The sequence below is a fragment of the Hyperolius riggenbachi genome, chromosome 10, assembly GCF_040937935.1.
Source record: "Hyperolius riggenbachi isolate aHypRig1 chromosome 10, aHypRig1.pri, whole genome shotgun sequence".
Lineage (NCBI taxonomy): Eukaryota > Metazoa > Chordata > Amphibia > Anura > Hyperoliidae > Hyperolius > Hyperolius riggenbachi.
In genome coordinates, this window is record NC_090655.1 from 30,433,731 (window position 1) to 30,451,232 (window position 17,502).

Below are 17,502 nucleotides of genomic sequence, written 5' to 3' on the forward strand. Positions count from 1 at the left end.
TAGTGAATCCTCAGCTGCCATTCATGTGAAGTGGTGAAGATTTGGCTCGTAAAAAATTTGTAATTTGTTCCTTTTTTTTTTTTTTTTTTTTTTTTTTTTTTTTTCCAGGTGGCACAAATCTACCAGAGCATAGAGTTCTCCCGCTTGACGACCCTTGTCCCCTTCGTGGATGCATTTATGCTGGAAAGAGCCATTGTTGATGCCGCTCGTCACTGTGATCTGCAGGTGAGACCCCAGAAGTTCTTTTTCTTCCTGTGCCCCCCCTCCCCCGCACATTACATTGGTGTGCTCAGTTTATCCGGCTGAGTGCTGCTATTTCTGATGTGCAAGATAAAGGTGAAGGTTAATTAGCAGTGTAACAAGCGACTGTAGTTACTGCTGCCAGTCACCTTCCTACAGAACATACATTTCTGGATCCTCTACCTGCTATTTCCTGTGTACGTTGCCCTTTATGGTACAATTCTCTCTGCAGGTCCGCATCGATCACTCGTCTCGCACTCTGAGCTTTGGATCGGATCTGAACTACTCTCCTCGCGATGATGCACCTTTTGGGCCCTTCCTGCAGAACATGCCCTCGGAGCAGATCCGGAACCAGCTGACGGCTATGTCTTCCGTGTTAACCAAGGCCGTGGCTACCATAAAGCCTGCCCACATCTTGGTGAGTGTTTTGCGCCTTTTTTTTTTTTTTTTGGTACGCTTGGCTAGCTGAACGCACATTTCATTGACTTGCTCTCCTTCCCTTGTTGAGCAATGTTATTTCTTATGTGCCAGAATACAATGAAGGCTAATTAGCAGCATAACTTGCGATAGTTTCCGCTGCCAGTCTCCTTCAGACAAGCTTTTCTGGGCGCCACATGATGGAGGGGAGCGTAGGATGGTCTTCATGGTCGTATTATCTCAGTGGCCTCTTGTGCAAATCTAGATTGAAGCCCATTGTCAGTGTAACACAACAAAAAATACTATATAAATGTACAGAAATTAGAGTATGCCTGTAACCATTAAGCGCTTCCTGGATCCACGGTACTGTAATTAAAATCTATGCCCTTAACAGATGTGGGTTAGCTCGAGGCACCTTTGGGCACATGCTCTGGACCTGCTCTCACTTGGCGAGGTACTTGCGGAAGGTGGAAAATATTATAAAAGAACTCATCGAATTTCCAGGACCCTTATGCCCTAAAATAGTCTTTTTTTGGTCTAATGTCTAACTTTTTTCAATAAACTTTTATTTAAAAAATATATATATCTATGCCCTGTGTGGGAGCGACTATCCCTGCCAGGGTGTAGATTTCAATTACCATGATGCGTGTTGCCGCTAATCATGCTGCAGCCCACTCGCTCTGCAGTCACTATGACAGCAGACCTCAGTGAGCCGGTCAGGTGCCAATTGAGCGGCTCACTGCGTTGGTGCGCGCTGCCTACGCAGTTAGAGGGGACCAAATTACGCATTGGCTATTTCTGCCGGAGCTCAAGCAGGATGGTGCTAGTGCTTGAGCAGGAAAGACACTCTTTGGGGTTTCCAGTGCTGGAACAGGCAAACATTCGAGGCTGGTGGAAGTTTTTTTTACGATTCAGAGGATTCCCCCTCTCAAGGTAAGTATCTAAATGTACACACAGCACAGATTTGCTTGCTTTGTTTTTTTCATGAACCTTACTTGGTGTATTGGACAATGTCTGCAGGCATGAAGCGGTTTTGGTTGCACTATCACTGTACTGTAATTATTTTGGTGTGTGGCTCTACCTTTTAATAAGGATTTATTGGAGTCACTGGAGTTTCCTGATCTTTAACTCTTGTTACTTTTTGCTTCTCCAGCAAGAGAAGGAGGAGCAGCAGCAAATGGCGATAACTGCTTACTTGAAGAACTCCAGAAAGGAGCACCAACGCATCCTGGCCCGCCGCCAGACCATAGAAGAGCGCAAGGAGCGCCTGGAAAACCTGAACATCCAGCGCGAGAAGGAAGAACTGGAGCTGAAAGAAGCAGAGCTGCAGAAGGTGCGAAAGGCGGAAGAGGAGAGGCTGCGCCTGGAGGCTAAAGAGCGGGAGAAGGAGCGGATCATGCAGGAACATGAGCAGATCAAGAAGAAGACTGTGCGGGAGAGACTGGAGCAGATCAAGAAGACCGAGCTGGGGGCAAAGGCTTTCAAGGACATCGACATTGAGGTATGGCGGCGATTGGTGTGGGAAGTATTCATGTTGGTAGTAGCGGTAGTGTAGTGAAAAGAGCATCCAGTACAGTGTTGCCAGAATTTTTTCCAGGCGGGTGGCATGACAAAGTAACCTGGTGGAGTGAGATGAGAGAATGCAGGGCCGGTGCTTCTCTGCACAACTCCTGATTACAGCAGAGGAAGAGATGAGCCGATGACAGCCGGGGGCTCACCAAAACTAGCTGGGTGGAGCACCCGGCTAAAAGCCCCTAGAGAGAACACTGCAGAGTCTCTCAGCAAGTGGTGTCGAGGGGTGTGCTGCATGACTGCACTGATATTATGTAAAGGAAATAGCTGGCCATTTGCTGCACATTACTGAAGAATGTAGTAGTGTCTTCCTTAGATCATTCAGGCCAGGCACCCACTACAGATCCCGCAATCGCTTAGCGTTTTTGCTAGCATTTTGTACAGTGATATTGAATTTTAACAGCGATTTTAATTTGAGTGCTTTTGTCTGCAGACCAATTGTGATTTGCAATATTTAGCTTGTGTAGTCAAATCGCCTTTGCTTTGTGTGAAGAAGCTATTTTGCGGCATTCCTGTCTTTTTTTTCTACTGAAGTGCAATCGTTTCAAAAACACTACAGGACCTGTGACTCCCCCAATTGCAATCACTCCTGTGAGCACAACCCCATTGACTTTCGTTAGCCAAGTGCTTCTGAAAGCGCTAGCATTCTCAAGCTATTTGGAAAAGCGTCTAAAAGCGCTCTAGTGGACCATAGCCCTTAGGATTTGTACCCTTGGCAATGCAAAGCAACATTTTACTTTCTTAATATAAATAACTTGTTCATGCAAAGCAGGATCATGTGATCATTGTTGCATGTTGTTGCTTTCTGTGGAGGGTCATGTGATCACTGCTGCATGTTGTTGCTGTCTGTGGAGGGTCATGTGATCACTGCTGCATGTTGTTGCTGTCTGTGGAGGGTCATGTGATCACTGCTACATGTTGTTGCTGTCTGTGGAGGGTCATGTGATCACTGCTACATGTTGTTGCTGTCTGTGGAGGGTCATGTGATCACTGCTGCATGCTATTGCTATCTGTGGACTGGCAGGCTTCCTTCCTCCATCTCTGCAGAGCTGCTGTTTGTTGCGCACTGTTCGTAATCTGTCATCACCTCAGTTGATGTCTAGGTTCCATTCCGGTGCTACAGAAATTTCCTGAAAACTCGAAGGATTAACTTGGGTTAGTCTCTGGGTTTTTTGGAAAACAGTTTTTGCTTACGGTCTCGCAGTATTGCCTCTTCTGCCTGAGTTTGTGTTTTTAACAGGAAAAATACTTTATCTGGAGAGCAGTGGGGAATCGGCCCTTTTTTTTTTTTTTTTTGGCGGTCTATTCACTTGGCAAGACGATCTGCTGATCGTCAGTATCTTCGGTTTTTCGGTCCGCTGTCTGTAGTGTACCTTGTGTCTGGCCCCGCTGTGCGCGGATTGGCCAGAAGCAGTGAATATGTATAAGTGTTAATGAGCGGGGGGCGGATCCACTGGAGCGAGTAGCCGGGCACATACAGCTTTACCAATCACTGGCTAGCGATGGAATGACGGCAGCGGTAGGCGGAGCTGTATGCTCTGTACAGCTCCGCCTACTGCTGCCATCATTCCATCGCTATGTATGTGCCCGGCCGTTGCTTGAGTGGATCCGCCCCCCGCTCATTAACACTTATACATATTCACTTCTTCTGGCCAATCCACGCATAGCGGGGCCAGACGCAAGGTACTAGAGATAGCGGACCGGGCAGTGCGGGCACTATGAAAGCTGCTGCTGCACCAGATTGTCAACATGAACCTCCCCCGTGCAGCCCTAGAAATCAGGATATTTAACATGAGAGGGTATCCTACATAATTTACAGCATTCTAATATGTCACAGTTGCTCTTTAAGTTTCTTGCATGTGTCATGTCAAAGTGACTATTTCTGTGCACGTGACCACTGCATGAAAACTTATTTTTAATTTGGTATCCCCAACTGATTTTAATAGCTGAAAACTTTTACAACCTAACGTAACATTTAAAAAATAAATCCAGTCCAGATTTGCTAGATCACGAATGTTCTCCACTGCTTTCCTACTATAGTAAATAAGCCCCTATTCAGACTATCTATCGATTTTACTAATTTGCTGGTGGATGCCTATATTGGCCTTACACATGAACCATCCACTAGAAAGTCCATACACGAGGCTCATATTGTGAAAATTAGATCTTCTGCTTCATAAGGTATGCATGAGTTCTTCTGCCTCTGACTGTGGGTGGCTTTGATCCTCTTCTAAATAGGTCACCTTCTTCCTAGTGATTGGGTTGACAGATTTTGGTTATTTTCCCCACAGAACCTGGAGGAGCTAGATCCAGACTTCATCATGGCTAAACAAGTGGAGCAGTTGGAGAAAGAGAAAAAGGAGCTCCAGGAACGTCTGAAGAACCAAGAGAAGAAGGTTCGCAGTTTGTCAAATGTCATTTTATTCTGTGCCCCCCTTCCTTTCCTTATCTTTCCTTCTGGGCAGTGTTAGCATAATGGTTTCTCTCCTTCACCAGATTGACCACTTTGAGAGAGCCAAACGTCTGGAAGAAATTCCACTTATCAAGAAGGCCTACGAGGAGCAGCGGATAAACGACATGGAGCTTTGGGAGCAGCAGGAGGCTGAGCGGGTATGTAGACCGGCTCTCATAGTTTTCCTTTGCGCACTGTTCGTAATCAGTCATCACCTCAGTTGATGATTAGGTTCCATTCCGGTGCTACATAAACCTCCAAAAAAACAAATGGGTTAATTTAGGTTAATCTTAGTTTTTTTTGGTGAACAGCTTTTTTGTCTACTGATGTCATGCATACTTTCTTTAGTAGAGGGTACTCTGCCATAAATTGATTCTTTTGTCGAGCGAAACCATGTGAACAGTAGCCAATTCCTTTACAATCAAATATATGCCATCCTGCCCGATTGAGTAAACTGGTCGATACGACCAGATATCAGTCAGTGTCTTTGATTTGAGCAGAATGGAGCACAATCTATTTTCCCCTGATCCAATGAAATGATCGTATTGAATGGTCGATTGAACAGGAAAATCGATTAAAGGAAACCTGGAACAAGAAAAAGTTCCCTGTGGGGTACTCGTCTCGGGTGGGCGAAGCCTACGGATCCTATTGAGGCTTCCCCCGTCCTCCTTTGTCCCACAGGGGGTCTCGCTGTGCCCCTCCGAACAGCAGGGATGTAAATATTTACCTTCCCTGCTCCACCGCAGGCGCAGTATCAGCTCTCCGCTAGGAGATAGGCGAAAATAGCTGATCACTGTCAGTCCGCTCTACTGCGCAGGCGCAAGCCTCCTGCGTCTGTGTAGTAGAGTGGATCCGACAGAGATTGTCTATTTCCGCCCATCACCGCGCTGAGAGTTGCAACAGCGCCCCCCGCTGGAGCCAGGGAAGGTAAATATATCAAGCCTTGTCTGGCTTGTCGAGCCAGGATTGCGGGACACTTTGGGGGATCCAGCGCTGGACTGCCTGCAGCTACAGGGGAGGTAGAAGCCTCATTGGGACCCTGAGGCTTCCCCCTCCCGAGGCGAGTACCCCCCAGGGGAACTTTTTTGTTAATCTCTTTAAAGTAATGAATGGGCACCTTTAGAAATGGTTCTCCTACATTTCAGTTATGTCACAAGCGACAATATCATAGGATTGATGAATCACAATGTAGACTCTACTGTATGCCTCACTGCTGCATCAAACTGCCATCCCCACTCATTCGTTTTCTCTCATGGTTACTGAAAGAGAAACTCCGACCAAGAATTGAACTTTATCCCAATCAGTAGCTGATACCCCCTTTTACATGAAAAATCTATTCATTTTCACAAACAGACAATCAGGGGCGCTGTATGGCTGATATTGGGGTGAAACCCCTCCCACCAGGGCCGGGCCGAGGCAGGGCGCAGTGTAGGAGGGGGCGCACAATTCATTCAGCTGTCATTCCTAATTGTGTTTGAAGCAGAAAGAAATAAGAAAAGGGGATATATGGCAGTGACTGCAAGCCAGCTAACTAGATATTAAGGTGTTGGGGAGGTTGTGGGCCCTGTGGCCCTCTTAGTCTAATAGTAATCAGTGTGTGACGGCTGGGGTGGGAGGGATGGAGGGCGCACTTTGGTGTCTCAGCCTTGGGTGCTGGAGGACCTTGTCCCGGCTCTGCCTCCCACAAAGAAATTCTGAGTACGTACTCTTTGCAGGTTCCTGTCTGTGAACCCTGTTACATTGTGGGAAATAGCTGTTTACAGCTGTTTCCAACTGCCAAAACAGCAAGCAGCCGCTACATCACCTGCCAGCAGTAAAAATGTCACCATGTGATAAATGTCAGAATATAAATCTGGGATTTAAAATATTTTACAATGAGCAAACACTGACTAAATCATTTATACATAATTATTGTAAAAATGAAGATTTTTTTTATTGCATTATTTTCACTGGCGCTCCTCTTGAAAGGGGGGTTAATGACTTGGAAATGGTATGCAGCCCCCAATAGTAGAAAAAACATGAACTTGTAACCCTTTTGTTTAAAATGTTTGAGGGCCCTTAGACTAAAGCAGGGGTGTCATAATGGATCATGTAAGGGACCACCGGGCGGATCGTTCAGAAACATCCTTATCAGTCCGCCGACACTGTACACACGCTGTACTGTCTGCTGAATACCCGCCCAGCGGGAGGTGCCGACGGACCTGTCGTTGGCTGCAGTCAGGCGTGTGTACAAGCCTTAATGCTGGGAATACACGGTTCATTTCTGCTGCAGATTGATGGCTCAGTGCATAACTATAGCTAACATAGGGGGCCAGCTCCTCCCCCTTCTGCAGAGTAGCACAATGGAACAGTTTAATATTTACCTGCCCCAGTGCTGCTTCAGGAGAAATTTTAAAAAAATGAAATGTAGCCTAAAGCAAGATGCTAGCCAAACAAAGGAGGTTTGGATCAGGGCTGTGGAGTCGATACAAAAATCATCCAACTCAAGTTTATTGAAACCGACTCCAGGTACCCAGAATTGCTTTGACTCCGACTCCACAGCCCTGGTTTGGATGACATGGTAATTTTGCTGAGGGGTCCCATGGGTTGTTGTTGCACCCCACCTAAAACTAACAATGTTTCAACCGGAAACTGTCAACGGTGCACTCTGGATGGGAGGGTGGTGTGCTGTCGCGAACACACGAAATACAGCGCTGGAGACTTGGGTGCAGCCGGCGCCACCATAGGCCGTAATAGGAATTACGGCTATAGCGGTGCACAGGGAGTAACTTCAGCGCCGTCAGACGGAGCTGAAGTTACATTTAAAACATAATAATTCAGCTTCCAGCAATTGCTGAAAGCCAAATTATTTCATTCCCCACCATCCATGGCGGCCTGGAGGGGAATAGTAATTAATACGGCCGGGACTTGTGCAGCAGCAGGATAAGCCATATACCGGCTGTATCCCGCGCCCAAGTCTCCAGCGCCGTTGCCTCTCATACGCTGCTGTTGTTGATTTACTGCTTACAATGATGGACATTTGAAGCTCTGGGGGGCCACATAAAATGGCAAGGAGGGCTGCATTTGGGCCTTGTGTTTGACACCTGTGGTCTAAAGCATATAACCACTCACTTCGTATATTGTAACTTTTTTGTCCTCTAGATCAGCAGTCTGATGTTGGAGCGGGAGAAAGCAGTGGAGCACAAGAACCGCATGTCCAGGATGATGGAAGACAGAGACTTGTTTGTGTCAAAACTGAAGGCGGCCCGACGCTCCATCTATGAGGTAATCCTCATTCAAGTGCTCACATTTGCAGCAACAATATAATGCACAGTTATTAACACGGATGCACGTTCATCAAATTGTGGTGATGCTTCCAATTGCAAAATTATCCACAGTAATTATCCTTTGGCTTTACTATTATTATGCTGTAGTTGTATCAAAGCAGGAAGAATAGTTACCTTCTGGGAATATTGTCAGTCTCTGTGCTGGTGGCTTCGATTTACTTTTTGTTTTTTGTGGGGTTTTTTTGGGTGGTGGGGGGGGGTCTTTGAGTGTTATAGGGAACCTGGCACGGGCGGTATATGAGGGCTGCCTTATTTATTTCCTTTTAAGCAATACTGGTTGCCTGGCAGCCCTGCTGATCTCTTTGGCTGAAGTAGTCCCTGAATTACTCACCCGAAACAAGCATGCAGCTAATCTCGTCAGAAACCTCTGATCTGCTGCATGCTTGTTCAGGGTCTATTGCTAAAAGTATTAGAGCCAGAGGATAAGCAGGACAGCCAGGCAACTGGTATTGTTTAAAAGGAAATAAAGATGGCAGCCTCCATATCACTTAAGGGTCCCTTCAAGGTCACCAGGTTAAAGTCTCCAGTTAGGAAAAGGTTAACCATACATTGAGAAAGAGCTTAGCATTTGGGGTAGTCGTAAAACCAGGAATAGTCAGACACTAGTCTCCAGAAATCTGACTTATTGGGGAGACCATATACACGAAGGTGTTTCAATACACAAAGTAGTGTGAATTCTGTACTGCTGGGTAGACACTGTGCAATTTCATGTCAGAATGATGGGTAACCTGATGAGAAGTTGTATGATGAACATGTATCCAAACTGCTTCCTGGACCGATTTTCAGAGGATTGCTTCACAAAATCAATCGGGAGCCAATAGTACATGTTGGAAATATGTGCAACCTGTTGATCTGATGGGGAGTTGCTCTGTGGGAACTTGGCATATTGGGATCATCAATAAATATGAGGGATAACTCTATCGCTGCACTGTTTGTATTTTGACACAATGGAACTAGTGAGCTGCGGGGGAAGAGTTCAGTGTAGGAGGCTAGTAAACAAAAATTAAACTCCAGTAAAAGGCATAGTAAGGTCATGACTGCAGTATAGCATGTAACTGGGGCCTTTCACTGTGGAATATTCCTTGTCCTCAGGGAATAGATGCAACATTTCAAAAGTTGAATCTTAATGTAAAATAAAGTACTGATTCCTGTATGAATTGCCCAATATACTTGGTAACAATATGAATTTTGTAGGTTTTTTTTATCTATAGCAGTTAAATAGTCGGGTCATGTGATCACTGTTGCATGCTATTGCTGTCTATGGAGGGTCATGTGATCACTGCTCCATGCTATTGCTGTCTATGAAGGGTCATGTGATCACTGCTGCAAGCTATTGCTGTCTATGGAGGGTCATGTGATCACTGCTCCATGCTATTGCTGTCTGTGGAGGGTCATGTTATTGCTGTCTGTGGACTGGCAGGCTTCCTTTCTTCATCTCTTGGGAGCTGCTGTTTGTTGCGCACTGTTCGTAATCTGTCATCACCTCAGTTGATGTCTAGGTTCCATTCCAGTGCTACAGAAATTTCCTGAAAACTAATCGGATTAACTTGGGTTAGTCTGAGTTTTTGGGAAAACAGTTTATGCTAATGTTCATGCAATAAGGAATACAGAGGTATAGTTGTACATGTTTGTTTCCTTTTATTTCCTTTTAAAGAATACCAGTTGCCTGGCAGCCCTGCTGACCTATTTGGCTGCTGTAGTGTCTGAATAACACCAGAAACAAGCATGCAGCTGATCTTGTCAGATCTGACAATGTTAAACACCTGATTTGCTGCATGCTTGTTCAGGACCTATGGCTAAAAGTGGGGGTTGGGGGAAATCGAATACCTGTGTGTTTTGCTATGTGAGTTTCCCTGCGTTCCTATACAAGATATTGGAGCTGAATCGCAAACCAAATGCGTCAGGACTATTGTGCTCGGTAGAAAATGGCACCGCAAACTGATCAATCTCTGATGGAAAAGATCGCTGCAATTTCCATCAGTTTTAACTGTACATAGCGTCTTGTGATCTGCTAGTGATTAGAATTGGATTGCAGAATGCTGTTGGGGGAAAAGTGTTCTTATGGCGTTGGAGGGAAAATGAAAGCAATAGACTGAGGAGAAAGAGCCAAAGTTTTGGACCACACTCCAGTCGCCCAAAACCAAGACTGGACAAATTCCAGCAGCCAGGTAGCCATGACATCTAAAAATTACAGCTAGCAACTCCCTTGAACTTTCCTCTGTCACTAGAAGAGATGTCTATAATGTCCCTTAAGCTGGCCATACACTGGCCCGATTTGCCAGCGTTTCGACAGCAGATTCGATCACTGGGATCGAATCTGCTGCCAATCGTTCGCGCTACACACCGAATTTCGATCCTTTTCGTCCGATCCCGTCGATCGCCCCGTGCGGAAAATTAGCGTCGATCGCCCGCGGGTAGGGAGCGCGTCGCTAGCGGCGTTCGAGTACCCGATGACCGACGCAATAGAGCTGCATACATTACCTGCTCCGCCGGCACGACTACTCCCGGTCACCGCTGCTCCGTCTCCGCTCTGGTCTCCGGCATGCTTCAGTTCCTCCTGCCCGGCAGGAGGAACTGAAGCATCTGGGGACTGGAGTCGCGCCGGCGGAGCAGGTAATGTATGCGGGCGGGGGCAGCGGCGGCAGCACCACTGAAATCGGTTCACAATCTGTTTGCAGTAAAGGCAGCCATACGATCCCTCTCTGATCAGATTCGATTAGAGAGGGATCTATCTGTTGGTCGAATCTGATGGCAAATTATTATTATTATTATTATTATTATTATTTAGTATTTATATAGCGCCGACATATTACGCAGCGCTGTACAATGTATATATATATCTTGTCACTAACTGTCCCTCAAAGGAGCTCACAATCTAATCCCTACCATTGCCATATGTCTATATATTATGTAGTGTAAGTACTGTAGTCTAGGGTCAATTTTAGGGGGAGCCAATTAACTTATCCGTATGTTTTTGGAATGTGGGAGGAAACCGGAGTGCCCGGAGGAAACCCACGCAGACACAGAGAGAACATACAAACTCTTTGCAGATAGTGCCCTGGCTGGGATTCGAACCAGGGACCCAGCGCTGCAAGGCGAGAGAGCTAACCACTACGCCACCGTGCTGCAAATCGACCAGTGTATGGCTACCTTTAGGCTCCTGAATTGGACAGATTGGTTTCTGAATTCCATGTGTCCGCCCATTTCTGTCCATAAGTCTTGTGCATACAGCATACTGTTTGTCAGAAGGTGGATTTAGCTTTGAGCACTTGGTAGGGAAAGGTTCATGTCATTGCAAGTTGCTTGTAAGACACAGCAGAGGACTCTGAACAACCCTCAGAACAGATAACCTGAGAACTCTGCCATCCTAGTACTTGGAGCTTAAATGAACAGGCACCAAGTGTACATTATAAGATATTTAGTTTTTATAGAGCGTCGTCATCTTCCGCAGCGATCTACAGAGTATATTGTCTCGTCACTTAAAGCAGATCCGAGATGAAAAACTATAACAAGTAACTTGTCTATATATCTTATCTAAAGTTTAGATAGTTTACACAACAAATCTAGCTGCAAACTGCTTTAATAGAATATGATTCTTTCTTCCTGTGATACAATGACAGCAGCCATGTTGTTTGTAAACATTACACAGGCAGGCTGATCTGCATCTTCAGCAAAAAAAATCTAATCCCTCCTCCCCTCTGCCTCTGAAATCTCTGGCTAGTAATACCGCCCCCTCCTCCTGCCCAGACTGAGCTCCCATGAGCCCTTGCTACTGTCTGAAAGTGCATTGGCTCTCTGAAAACCTGTGGGTGTGGCTGGTTTAGTTTATAGGGAATTGCAGTATTAAAACAAAAGTATTTGGCTTGAGGAATGCCCTATAAACAATAGGAAAGGAACCCAATTATGCAATGTGTAAAAGTTCATCTTGGATCCACTTTAACTGTCCCTCAGAGGGGCTCACAATCTAATCCCCACCACAGTCATAAGTCTATGTATGTATCCTGTAGTGCAGTGGTTCTCAACCTTTTCAGCACATGTACCCCTTTGTGGGTCATCCCTAGGCAAATGTACCCCCTAGAAAAAGTGGGTGTGGCCATGACATGTGGGTGGAGCGAAATACAGGTAGTCCCTATTTGTGGATGAATGTAAAAAAAGGACAGTACCCAAAATACGTTCCCTTATCAGTAGTCACACTAACAGCACACACGATAAAAAAAAAGATTGAAAAAATAACAAATAGTACACTTCCCCCCCCCCCCCCCCCCCCCCACACACACACACACATTTGTGGTGTTGCGCTGGGCAGGAGTGACAGTACGATTGCCTTGCACTAGTCACGCGGTATAACAGCACACTCAATGAAAATCGATAGGCCTCAGCAAGGAAAAAGATTGGAAAAGTAAAGAACAGGTTTTTCTACCACCAGCCTACCTATCCATTTCACTACTAACACCCTACCTTCTCCTAATAATAGCTTTTATAAAAGCTTTTGGGATTAGCATTTCTGATACAGTGATAGACAGTGAGAGCTCCCTCTTACACGTCCAACCACATGCAGCAACAGTCTACAAATGGAGCTGGGTGGAAGAGCCTCTGCCACCTCCTTTGCCTTCCCCCTCCCCTTCCTGTGGCCTGCTCCTCCATTCCTGGCTACAGGAAAATGCTTAACCATCCCCAACCCACCCAGAAAAACTATATTTCCTATGTATGGTATACATACATACATACATTATATGTGCTGCAGCACAGTTTAGAATTGAATATCCGCTGTTAAATCTCCCCGCAGCGCACGCTATGCTCGACTCACAGGCGCTCATGCGGGAGATGTGCCTTGCTCTCTGATTGGCCCAAATGTTACCTGTGACAACAGCGTCTCTGATTGGCCGCGATGGTGGTGCGGGCGGGTGCATGCGCTGCTGTGACAGGCAGCATTTGGGCCAATCAGAGAGCTAGGCTACTACACATCTCCCGCATGAGCACCTGTGAGTGGAGCATAGCGTGCACTACGGGGAGATTTAACAACTGATATTCAATTCTAAACTGTGCTGCAGTGGTTCTCTGCCATTTTTTCGGCCCCTGGGGGGACCCCATGATAGGTACTGATGTACCCCTAGGGGTCCGGACCCCAGGTTGAGAACCACTGGTGTAGTGTATGTATCATAGTTATCATAGTCTAGGGACAATTTAAGGGTAAGCCAATTATCTGGTTTTTTTGGGGTGGGGGGGGGGGGGACCGGAGTGCCTGGAGGAAACCCACACAGATACAGGGAGAACATACAAACTCTGTGCAGATAGTGCCCTGGCTGGGATTAGAACCAGGGACCCAGTGCTGCAAGGCGACAGTGCTATCCACTACGCCGCCGTGCTGATATGGTTATCTGTGTGTGACACATGTAGATCTATATACAGGATACATAACCTTGAATATGGAGCTTACACTAGTGTGGTCATCTGTGCACTTGGACCTGTTATTGTCCATCTTACTAGACTACCTGGAACAAGAGTTGTAGACTTCGCTTCTCCTGGTCCCTTGTACCAGCTTTGGATATCCTTTCTAGGGCTGTCAGGTTTTATATTTAATCTTTCCTTTTTCAGGAAAAACTCAAGCAGTTCCAAGAGCGCCTAGCAGAGGAAAGGAAAGCTCGGCTAGAGGAGCGCAAGAGGCAGCGCAAAGAGGAGAGGCGTATAAATTATTACAGAGATAAGGAGGAAGAGGAGCAAAGAATGCAAGAGGAGCAGCTGCAAAAAGGTATGTGTGAGACATGACGTCTGGTCAGGTGACTGCTGTTCTTGTATGGGCAGAGCGACCAAGAGACGGCTCTCTATCTGGTCGGAGGAAGATCTGTTGGCTGCTCATACACCACAGGCTGATTCCCGATCGATCCCTGCATGAAACCTCTCAGGAATCAACCTTGTGATGACGCATCCACTGGTGTCCACCCAAATGTTGTGTGCCTCTAGAACCCCCCGACACACACCCCACCCCTGGTGGCCAACATTGAATGTTACACCTCTCCGCTGCCACCACGAGATTTTTCCTCATTCGCGTCACACTTCACTGGCTTCGCCCCCTTACTCACCATACCTTCCCCTTACCCACCGCTCCGAACACTTTCATTCCAGCGCAGGAGACTTGGGCGCAGCAGTGAGTTACTTCAGCGCTGTCAGAAGACTGAGCTGAAGTTACTTATAAAACACTATAATTCGGCCTCCAGCAATTGCTGGAAGCCAAATAATTTCATTCCCTACAAGGGCTGCACGGTTTTTCGGTTTTTAAACCGAAACCGCGGTTCGTGGCAAGACTATCTGCTGATCGTCAGTATCTTCGGTTTTTCGGTCCGCTGTCTGTAATACCTTGCTTCTGGCTCCGCTGTGCGCGGATTGGCCAGAAGCAGTGAATATGTATAAGTGTTAATGAGCGGGGGGCGGATCCACTCGAGCGAACGGCCGGGCACATACAGCATTACCAATCACTGGCTAGCGATGGACCACGGCAGTGGTAGGCGGAGCTGTACAGAGCATACTGCTGCCGTCATTCCATCGCTAGCCAGTGATTGGTAATGCTGTATGTGCCGGCCGCTCGCTCGAGTGGATCCGCCCCCGCTCATTAACACTTATACATATTCACTGCTTCTGGCCAATCCGTGCACAGCGGGGCCAGAAGCAAGGTATTACAGTCAGCGGACCGGGCAGTGCGGACCGGACATTGCGGACCGTGAACCAAAACCCGCCAACAACCCCCACCCCGCTGCCCCAAAGTGCGAAAAGCAAGATTTGAAAAAATTGGGGAAAAATCGAAATTGCAATTTCTGAGAGAAAAATCGTAATTTCGATTTTCCCTAAAATCGTGCAGCCCAATTTCTACCGTCCATGGCGGCCTGGAGGGGGAATAGTATTTAATATGGCCGGGACTTGTGCAGCAGCAGGATCAGCCATATACCAGCTGTATCCTGCGCCCAAGTCTCCTATGCTGATTCCTCTTGTACGCCCCCCCCTCCCTTCCTTACCCGCTACAGTTATCACCTCCACCCCCCTTACCCACCCCATTCTACATACATACACACACACCCCTTTTAAATTGCACAGTCTGATCTCCCTCCCTTCCCAATTCTCCTTGCAATCTTTTTCCCTCTGCTAATTGTCTGCAGTACATTAGATACAATAGTAGTGTAAGCGCATTTCATTATGTACCCTGAATATGTAAGAGAATTATTCTTGACTAATGTGCTTGGTTTCTGTTATGCATTCATGTACTCCAATCTTTTTCTGTATGTTTTATACTCTTCAATAAAATGATTGTTAAAAAAAATAAAATAAATAAATGGTGCAGGTCGAGACTTTGGCCTCAGTTCACTAAGCTTATCTCCTGTTTTCAATAATGTTTCTGAGCTGTTTCTAGAGTTACCACCTTGGTGATAAGGCATGTAGTAAACTTAACTCTTCTGTCTTTAAGTTAAGGAGAGATCTCTAAAGTTAACATTTCCATCCTTAAAATAACTACATAATTCTAAAGTCGACATCTACAAGGAGTTTGTATGTACTCCGCCTCTGCGTGGGTTTCCTCCGGGTACTCTGGTTTCCTCCCACATCCCAAAAACATACAGATAAGTTAATTGGCTTCCCCTTTAAAATTGGCCCTAGACTGATACATACACTACATGATACATACAGATATGACTGTGATAGGGACAGTTAGTGACAAGACAATATATACTCTGTACAGTGCTGCAGAAGATGTTGGCGCTATATAAATAACTGCGCGTGAAAATAACTACAGAGGAGGTAACTTAAAGAGAAACCGTGACCAAGAATTGATCTTCATCCCAGTCAGTAGCTGATACCCCCTTTTACATAAGAAATCTACTCCTTTTCACAAACAGACCATCAGGGGGCGCTGTATGGCTGATATTGTGGTGAAACCCCTTCCACAAGAAACCCAGAGGACCATGGTACTCCTGGCAGTTTCCGGTCTGTGAACCTTGTTGCATTGTGGGAAATAGCTGTTTACAACTGCCAAAAAAGCAATCAGCAGCTACATCACCTGCCAGCAGTAAAAATGTCACCATGTGATAAATGTCAGAATGTAAATCAGGGATTTCAAAGATTTTACAATGGGCAAACACTGACTAAATCATGTATACATAATTATTGTAAAGATGAAGCACCTTTTTTTTTTTTTGTTTTTTTACATTTTCACTGGAGTTCCTCTTTAAGGACAGAAATAAGATAACTCTCTCACTGTGGAAACTTATCTGTACACCTTAATAAGGCAAGATTCTTTAGTAAATTAACACTGAACATACCATTGATGTGTGGTGGTAAGTTTTCTCTTGCCTTATGATCGCCAGCATATTAGTGGATTGAGGCCTTTGTGTTGTGCTAAGTATACGGGAACAAATGGATCAGTTAAACTGTTTCTTCACTTAACATAGGACCTGCTTGAGTGTCTGTAAATCAGTGCATTTTTGGCTCCTGTATGAAGTGTATTCTCTGTTCACATCAGTTTAACTTCAGGTTACACTTTTGTTTCAGAACAAGAGGAAAAAGATCGAATTGAGAATGAGAAGAGAGAAGCTGAGCAGCGAGAGTATCAGGAGCGCATTAAGAAGCTGGAGGAGCAGGAACGCAAGAAACGCCTGCGAGAGCTGGAGATCGAGGAGCGGGAGAGGAAGCGGGAGGAGGAGAGGCGTGGCGGGGACGACTCCTTCAGAAAGGTGAGTAAGCTGCCAAGCTCTGAGAACGATCACACTGCCTCCCAGCTTTCAGCATTCCTACTGATGAGGTTATTTCATGTCCTCTGCTGGTTCTCCAATTACTATGGTTCTATGTGCCTTGAAAGGCGAGGTGTTTTAAAGTGTACCCGCCGAGGTGACATGAAATAAGACATGTGTAAGTGCAGTGCCAAGCACGCTAATGGGCTTTTTTTTTTTCTTATTTTGCTGACTGAAAGAGTTAATTTTGTGACATGCCAATGACCGCTTCTGTCTTGTCGATGGGAAACCTCACTGATGAGCAAGTTACAGCCATAAAAGTTTTCCTGGCAGAATAGAAGTTCTGAGGGTAGTGGAGAGATAGAAAAATGTCAGTAGTGCATGTATTTTAACTCTGTGACACTTAATAGACTGCCACTGAGCAGAGACCATAAAACATTCTGGATATAACACCCGTAGGGACTTAGTTTTGGCAAGTGTAGTAAGGGGAGTAGAACATCTTGAATTTTCATTTCCTTCCTGTGTCTCTGAGAATCTCCATCACTTCCTTTCAGACAGGAAGTGTGGAAACCTACCAGATGATGGAAGTAATTTTTTGTGGAGAAGGGAAGAGTTAGAACCCCTGACTAGTTTTTACAGACGCCCCTTATTTCTGGTTCCTAAGACAACCACTTTTCCAGGGCCGGCCCTAGACTTTTTGCCGCATGAGGCGAATTTATAAAAAAAAATTGCCGCCGCACTCCAACACACCCCCCCCCCCTCCGGCCGCTCTGTGGTGGCCCGA

At 46.0% G+C, this 17,502-nt stretch overlaps 1 protein-coding gene, 1 long non-coding RNA gene and 4 other non-coding genes across 7 annotated transcripts in view; 5 read left to right on the plus strand and 1 right to left on the minus strand.

Moving 5' to 3' along the window:
* EIF3A (eukaryotic translation initiation factor 3 subunit A) overlaps positions 1-17,502 on the plus strand; it is a 48,796-nt gene that overhangs the window by 14,641 nt on the left and 16,653 nt on the right. For both annotated transcript variants that reach the window (XM_068255495.1, XM_068255496.1), the window contains exons 10-17: positions 109-225; positions 473-658; positions 1,811-2,158; positions 4,521-4,625; positions 4,726-4,839; positions 7,823-7,945; positions 13,603-13,756; positions 16,540-16,721. In XM_068255495.1, coding sequence (XP_068111596.1) covers positions 109-225; positions 473-658; positions 1,811-2,158; positions 4,521-4,625; positions 4,726-4,839; positions 7,823-7,945; positions 13,603-13,756; positions 16,540-16,721 — 1,329 coding nt within the window. The remainder of the gene's footprint in view (positions 1-108; positions 226-472; positions 659-1,810; positions 2,159-4,520; positions 4,626-4,725; positions 4,840-7,822; positions 7,946-13,602; positions 13,757-16,539; positions 16,722-17,502) is intronic.
* LOC137537388 (small nucleolar RNA SNORA19) lies at positions 269-401 on the plus strand. Its single transcript, XR_011024623.1, has one exon. It is a non-coding gene; the product is annotated as a small nucleolar RNA SNORA19 (small nucleolar RNA).
* LOC137537387 (small nucleolar RNA SNORA19) lies at positions 710-839 on the plus strand. The gene has a single exon (XR_011024622.1). It is a non-coding gene; the product is annotated as a small nucleolar RNA SNORA19 (small nucleolar RNA).
* LOC137537391 (small nucleolar RNA SNORA54) lies at positions 3,291-3,414 on the plus strand. The gene has a single exon (XR_011024625.1). It is a non-coding gene; the product is annotated as a small nucleolar RNA SNORA54 (small nucleolar RNA).
* LOC137534126 (uncharacterized) overlaps positions 4,634-17,502 on the minus strand; it is a 43,576-nt gene continuing 30,707 nt past the window's right edge. Inside the window, exon 2 of the long non-coding RNA XR_011024316.1 lies at positions 4,634-4,936. This is a non-coding gene — a long non-coding RNA (uncharacterized lncRNA). The remainder of the gene's footprint in view (positions 4,937-17,502) is intronic.
* LOC137537389 (small nucleolar RNA SNORA54) lies at positions 9,465-9,586 on the plus strand. Its single transcript, XR_011024624.1, has one exon. It is a non-coding gene; the product is annotated as a small nucleolar RNA SNORA54 (small nucleolar RNA).